This window comes from Bombus huntii, chromosome 8 (genome assembly GCF_024542735.1).
Source record: "Bombus huntii isolate Logan2020A chromosome 8, iyBomHunt1.1, whole genome shotgun sequence".
NCBI classification, from domain to species: Eukaryota; Metazoa; Arthropoda; class Insecta; order Hymenoptera; family Apidae; genus Bombus; species Bombus huntii.
Genome location: NC_066245.1, coordinates 5,571,829 through 5,580,087, shown reverse-complemented (window position 1 = coordinate 5,580,087; position 8,259 = coordinate 5,571,829). Strand labels below are relative to the sequence as shown.

Genomic DNA, 8,259 nt, shown 5'->3' with positions numbered 1-8,259 from the left:
CTCCTCGCCTGTACCATCCTGCTTCTTCCCTTCGCTCACACCCCTGTTATCCCAACCCCCGTTGTCTATGTTCGTCTCATCCCCCTCCGCATCGAACCCGCTATCTGGCTACACATTGAACAAATATTACGACCACTAATCGCGAGGCTTCGCTACTAAAAGTTCCGCTAAGTTTCTCGTAACTTGCAGCGGGTAAGTGGTTGGAGATACGTGTACGCGAAGGACACGCGACGCAATTCAAGCATTAACGAACATAACGATATTGAAAATTTAGTTAGTGCGTTAATGCGTTACATGCGATGCGTTAATTCGGATCGTGTGGAAGTTAGTTTTGGGAATTTCAGTTTTTAGAATTCGGCATTGAACCATAGAAATTAGAAGTGGGAAGTTAAACAATATGCAAGTGATATATGTACGTTGTGATGTACACGGTACAATAACATCGAAAACTTCGTTAACTCGATGACGCGTTATTTCGAATCGCGTGGGATTAACTTGCGGAAATTTCCATTCCGAATAATCGACAGGTATACGATAAAATTTGTTTTCACAAATAAGTAGGTTCGCTGTGTGTTTTTAAAAAAATCAACCGATACACGAAGGACTCGCGTCATATGGAGAACTTCGTTAACGCACTGATGCGTTCATTTAAATTATGTACGTGAAATTCAGTTTTACAAATTACTATGCCGTGTTCGCAAGTTTATTTTAAAGATAAGTAGATTCGCCTGATCTCTTTACGAAATCCAAATGTTACGCAAAGAGCATACGTTGCGGTATTACTCGTTAATACGTCGACTGAAATTTTAGTTAATGCATCCAGCGTATTTAATTCTGCAACTGCATGGAATTCAATTTCGCGAATTTTCATTTCACGCAATCGATACACAACGAAGCTGGTTTTAGAGATGAGCAAATTCGATCTTTTCCTTTGAACGTTCAATACGGACAAATATAGCGATCGATGATTGATTCAAATATTCATTAAGCCATAGAGCGATACCAGGGACCGTCCTCTGGATGTCGGCAATAGTGAAACGGCACGTGTCGCGCGCGCGTTAGCGACAGCAGGATTTTATCGTCGCCGCGTGTACGTACACAATACGATTATTCTGTCACTTCATTGAGCGTGCTTTATCGGACATGACGTAGAGATGGAAAGGCTATTTCATCCTCGGCCGGCGATTTCATAAATCATCGTTCATTTTTCTCCTCTATCACGAGTCGATGTTTTCCGCGCTAAACTTTCCCAGTTTGACTAAATTCTTTCCATCTCTTTTCATTATTTCACCTTCGGCCGGCAATTTTTTCGAATAAAAAACGATCGGAAAATCTGCACGTGGGTAACACGCGATTTAAAATAATGACGATCGTCGTTCGTTATTCACGCGCGCGTACACATAGGAGGAACGAAATTCTGTTGCGATTCATAAACATCCACCCTTAATCCGGATGAACTGTTCTCAACTAACACGCTTGGAATATCCGAGAGAGGACTTTGCCTTGACATTTTCGCAAACTCGTTCGCACCACGTGGTCTCGTAACCGCGTAATGTCCCAGCCAGAAATATATACATATATATACCTATTAACCAAGATACGTGAGAACATAAATTCGTTGAGAAATCGCGTAAACGTACGATAAAGGGCGAAGTTCGAACGGCTGGAGTGTCGCCTTTAATCGCAGGAGAATCGAGGAACATCGTGATTCGCGGATAAATTGAGGGAAGATAACGAAATCGACTGACTTCCCTACATTTCACGTTATCAGCGAAAATGAAAAAATTATCAAAATAATCGCCACTCGAGCTTCGTTTTAGAGATACGCGTAAAAGTATTCTCAGTGTCACGCTTTTAGAATTGTAACTTTAAGATTTGCTGTATAAGCTACCACTCGTATTTGTTGGAATAACGTCGATATACGAAATACATTGTTCGAATAATTGGAATCTAAGATACATTCAGCTTCTAACTAACTAAAGATCATTTACTTATCAAAAAGGAAATCTTCGATCCGAAGCTTGAAACAAAGGCAGAATAATATATCGATAAAATTACTCGGAAATTCGAGCTTATTGAAGTCAGTGAGATGTACCCTATTCTACGTAGTTAGCAAAAATTCTCTTGCCAACAACGACATTTACGATTCGCTTCAACAACGTCACCTTTGAAACGAACTGCAGATTTTTCTTCCATATACTCGACACGTTACTCTTCGCACAGAGACCTTTTATGAAATCGAATTACCCTAAACGGAAAGATTTCCACGTTCGAATATCGATGAGTTTACTCTCTTTCGCATCTTGGATGCGATTCTCGACAATTCGTCGATTATCTTTTCAGCTCGTCTTTCGTCATGTTCCCGAGGGTTTTTTTTTTTTTTTCGCAACTAACAGGCGATTTCAGGGATTTCCCGAGAAAATGTCGCGCAACAACCAAGAAATAAGGGTCCCAGCGAAACGAGAGGTAACCTTGGGTAATGGCCTCGAGATAACTAGATTTCAGGCAATTGAGTGACGAAATTACAGCAAGGACAGAAAAGCACGAACACGTAAGACGTTGTTACGGCGATTGGGATAAGTATTTTACTAGCGAGCGTAGTATCGCAACGAGCCACTAAAAGCGGCGACATCGACGCCGTTTATCTTTAGCCGCGTTTCATCAATACGACTTACCAACCATGTTCCGCAATCGTAGCAACGTAGAAAGCACAAATTTCGGCAGAGCACCGCGATAATATTAAATACGATATTAAAGTTTACAACGTTTAATTAGTCCATAACTTGGCTCACGAGCCGTATCTTTTACACGGATCTACAAATATTTGCAAAGGCACACGGAAATTAATCGCGTAATTTCGTCTATCTACGAACAAGCAACGGTTCGATCGACAGGCCGACGAACGAAAAGGAATTGAGCAAGCGAAACGGCCCGTTAAATATTCATGGAACGGGGGAAGCAACAAGGAAGAGAAATCAGCCCATTTATCCTATTAAATAATGAGATATATAAATTAAATTCGGTACACGCGTCGTTTGCTTCGTTTCTGGTCGAATGCACGGCCACGCATTAAACGCTGGTGAACGCCTGTGTTTACGAGGTAGCAGCGATGGCGGACAGGAAAATAGGTGTGAAAGCGAAAATTCGGCTCTTTCTCTCTCTCTCTCTCTCTCTCTCTCTCTCTCTCTCGATCGTTTTTTTTTTTTTTTTAAGCACGCGTTGAGCTTTTACTTTTGAAACCACGATTTTTTTACGCGTATTGGCATAAACGCGTACAACGATGCTCGATTAAACCGAGCATGAAAAGAAATCAATCGAACGAATCGTAACTCCCATCGCGCGATTATTTGAAAACCGATAAATCTGAATTTAAAAGAGGAAATTACGATGATACGCATAGCAGCGTTACGATCGAGTTCCCTACGCAATTTCGATTGCTCGTAAAATGGTCGACGATTATACAGCGGCGCGGAATATCGATCGATATTTCTATCCATCAATTTTGATTCATCGGGACGGCCGGCATCGCCGCTTCCTCGATTTTTACTGTACCGGAAACGGCGTCTATAAGGAACGTCGAACGGTTATGAATGAAATTCGATGATTGCCAATAGTCCGCCGCGAGTGATCGGACCCGGTCGCGGTTCGGCGCGTATTATGACGACAATTAAAATATTAGATTCCGTCGTAAACGACACTGGTGCTTAGCACGGAAGAAAGTATCGATTGCCAATTGCTCTGTATAAAAGTACAGCGTCACAGAACTTCGGTATCCAGTTGTTCTCTGGCTGTACAGCCAAAATAACGGAGACATGGCAACGTTGGTAAGTTCATCCCTTATCATTATCATGTTAATCTCTTACTAGACTTAACATAAGTATTTTCCGTGATTTATTAGCTCCTATGCCAGAAACTCTGTTTATTAACTGCGCTATCGAGGTACCTTAAATATCTTCGTAGATTTCATACAGCGGTCATTTCATTCGGATAATTCTTGAAATTCCGAGTTTTACATATTTAGAACTCGTCAAATATTACTTTAGATACGCTTTTACAGTAATAACCGCGTAATTTCACTTTTGAAATCCAAATGAATTTAAAAATGTCCAAAGCATATCGAAATATCTGAATTCTTTAACATTTCATGTATATTAACATTGACATTATTAAAGCAAGTTGCCAACACTAAAATCAACATGACATACAACATTAGCTATTCAAGCTAAGGATGCGCCATTTCTTATTCATTCCCTACGAGGAGATCCACTAATCCTATCGTTTATATGCTGTTGTCGCTGATTAAATTCCGAGTTAATCAGCAAGCAGGCGTTTGCATTTCAAGAAGAATATACCAAGATGTCGCGAACATCGTGTTACACTGCTCCGTGTCTGCGAGCATAACGAGAGATTAAAACAGACGGAACACGCTGATACCTAAGTCGCGTCGCTGCAACGACGGCAGCATCTCTGAATAAGACTTATTGCTGTCGCTGATAAGCCGACTCTCAACGAGATGTTCAAAACTTTAGTCATCGTTCACGCATACTTTAAAAATATCGTATCTTTTTGAAACATTAACTCTGTAGGTTGACTTGGACTAGTTTTCAAATCGCGCCAGAACATATATAGATGAATCTTTTAACGAATGTATCGTTCGTGTTTGGAATTCGTTGGCAGGCCGGAAATAAAATTCCTGATTGTACTCGCGTCGTTTCGCTGTATTCATTCTCATCGCGTCCAGGTCACGCATCGCGAAATAAAACTGAACGTAGGACGGAACGCTAATTTAAAATTCCTGTCCGCGTAACGTGAGGTGGCTTCAATTTTTTCGCGGACGTACCACGGATCGCATAAATCATCGCTAAAGAGAGAGCGAGAGAGAAACAGGGAGACAGACAGAATGAGCGACGCTGAAGATCCATTCGTTTCGTGCTAAAAACCTACCATTTCCTGATCGTTCGAAGATAGCTGACCTCGCTAATTCGGTGGCGCAAAACCGAGATTCGATTTCCTGCCCGTGTACCATCTTGGTCACCGAGTTCAACCGTGCTTTCTTCGGCGTTTACCCGTCTCTATCTTCACCGTTTAGCTCCTCTGCTACCTTTCGGACCGTGCGAAAGGAAGAAATTTACACGACAAGAAATAGCAAAGCGCGATAAAACGAGCCAGCGACGATTTACTGGATATTATCTCCGGTTTTTCCACTCGGACGTGTCCGTTTCGCATGTGCGCGGCGAGCCAGCATGTAGCAGACCAAAATGGCCCGCGCCAGACCCGACGATGTTTTATTGTTTCGGTTAGCCAGGGTAATGTCAGCTGCGCGAAAATATCGTAGCCTGCGCATCATAATGAACTCGCTTGTGGCTAGACGATTTTCAAAAAATTAGCAATCGACCCATTCGTCATCATTATCCATATCAGTATTTAATAATAATTTGGACATCCGAGGACAATTTATAAAGTTTATTGGTTATAATATAATACTGTAGGATCTTTATTTATTAGTTTATTTAAAATGGATTAGACAGGTATTGGTTAAACAGGAAACGATGGTTATTCAACGTGAACTAAATACAATAACGTACTATAATTAAGACAACTGAATATTTAATTTGCAACTCTCGTCACCACTCTCTCACGTGGTCCACACTCTCTCGACAATGCTAGCAACACTCTGTCGACAACGCAATTCACACTCTCTGGCTTCTCAATTCACACTGACTGTTAATTCGCCTCTCTCCCTTAGCATCCCTTTGTCTTTTCTCATGGTCCCACCACGCACGTGTACTGCAATCGTTCAAGGCCACGTAGGCCTTTTTCCCCCGGAACTATTCGATTGAAGGACCGACGATACATTGATGGGCCTGTCGGCACTTAGGCTTTCTCACGACATTGTTTATGGTCCACCCGATATCTCTTAGACCTTTCGTCCACGATACCACAATACAATACGTGCATACGTATATACGACACACTCTACTTAGAGAAATGAAATTTCCGCGTGTGATTCTACTTTCGTAACTACAGACAAAAGTCAGGTCGCATATTTGACTTCGATCTCGCTACAATTTTTCTATAATTGTCATTTAAACCAAGTTCTGTAATGGTTTTCTTTCTCAATTTGTATTCTATCCTTAGGCGTGGCTTCTAGCCATCGCTCTGTCACTGACAGCGGCGACTGGCCAAAATTTGAAAGCATCGCAAAGAGATCAACTATCAACAGTCAGAGCAGAATTGCCCAATTCTGTCAGGCTCCCGCGGCAAGTACAGCCATCTCGACCGTTACTGCTGTACAACGCTCTAACAACCCCACAGTCACCTGCCGTTGAGAGACATCCACGAAAACGGCAATTAGGCGATCTGGGAGCCAATTTCCAACCGCTAACGTTGCCCCTAAGCGGCCAGCCTCATTCGCCGCTACATCGAGCCACTTTCGACCCCAACACCAAGACCAGCATCGTTTCCCGGATCAACGAACCAGCAAAACATGTGATCGAACCACGAATTTCGGCTGAAGCGTCGCATATCACTTTTCTGACGCCACAGGTCGTTTCTACGCGTCGAGCTCACGGATTCGATGGTCATTCTTTTTACCATAGTCACAACCATCACGGTGGACATCATCATTCTCATCATCATGGACACCACGCACATCACGATCATCATGCCAAACATAAGCACGAACATGGTCACAAGCATCATAGTGAACACGAACACAAACACGGACATGAACATCACGTTGAGCATAAACATCAGGAAGACCACAAACATCACCATGGTCACCATCATCATCATGGACACGATCACCATCATGGTCACAAGCATCATTCTGATCATAAACATCATCATGGACACGAACATAAACACGAACATGGTCATAAGCATGAACACAAGCATGGTCACGATCATAAACATCATGGAGAACACCATCATCACCATGGGCACCAACATCATTCGAAACATGAACATCACGAGGAACACAAACATCATGCCGAGCACCACCATCATCATAAGCATCATCATCATAACGAACATCATCACCACCACGATCATCATCACGTTAATGAGCATCACCATCATCATACTCACAAGGAGACCGAGAACCATCATCATCACCATGGGCACGATCATCACGAACACCATAAACACGGCCACAAGGAGGAACACAAGCATCATCATGGACACGAGCATAAACATGGACATCACGAAGATCATCATCATGGCCACCATGAGGATCATCATCATAAACACGGACACGAACATAAACATGGTCATCATTCGGACCATCATCACAAACACGGACACGAACACAAGCAGAGCCATCACGAGGAACATCATCATGGACATCACGAGGATCACAAGCATAGTCATCATGAGGACCATCACCATAAACACGGCCATGAGCATAAACATGGTCACAAGGAAGAACATCACCATGGACATCACGAAGATCATCATCATTCCCACCATCAGGACCATAAGCATAATCATCACGAAGAACACAAACACGGTCACGAACACAAAGAAGAACATAAACATGGACACGAGCATAAGCATCACCATGATCATCACGAAGGACATCACCATCACGAACATCACAAACACCATGCATCCCATGAACACAAACATGGACATTCACACGAGGAACATCACAAGCATTTCGACGATCATCATCATAAACATCTTCACGATAGCCATCACAAACATCACGAAGGCCATCATCACTCTGCTTTCGAGCAACATGGACACTACAAAGGATTGGGACATTACGCTTTTGATGCTTCTCAGAATCACGAAGAATATATATTTCCGGAAGAGAGTGAGACGGTCGTAGTAACACCGCAAGTGGAGGATATTCTGAAGATTAAAAAGGAAGCGGAAATAGAAAAAACTACCGAGCAAACGACAACCGAGGATCAAACATAAAAGAATGGCGGTACAGTGGAACTTCGTTTGTTCGAATGAAATTTTTGCTAGTGATTGATCAGCCTTTAAATTAATGATTTATGTGTGTGTGTGTGATTTTTTTTAAATCACACGTGTTAAATCGAGAGAGAACAACTTCGATAAACATTTGTTAACATTAATCCCCATTGCCGCTCTTGTGCGTCGTTTCTATTTATGAACAGTTTCTCTCTTAATGGGTTCAAACGTAATCGAAGTTCTACTGTACTCGATATTTAAATAGTATTCCCGAAAGATTACGCATGATTCGTCCACGATATCGTTAGTTAAGAATCTTTCATAGATACTTTTTCT

At 42.2% G+C, this 8,259-nt stretch overlaps 1 protein-coding gene across 1 annotated transcript; it reads left to right on the top strand.

Annotated features, from left to right (window-relative positions):
• Positions 1-3,812: 3,812 nt before the first annotated feature.
• On the top strand, positions 3,813-7,926 carry LOC126868386 (histidine-rich glycoprotein-like). The gene is made up of 2 exons (XM_050623746.1): positions 3,813-3,824; positions 6,139-7,926. The coding sequence occupies exons 1-2, from the start codon at positions 3,813-3,815 to the stop codon at positions 7,924-7,926; spliced, it is 1,800 nt and encodes a 599-aa protein (XP_050479703.1).
• Positions 7,927-8,259: the final 333 nt, after the last annotated feature.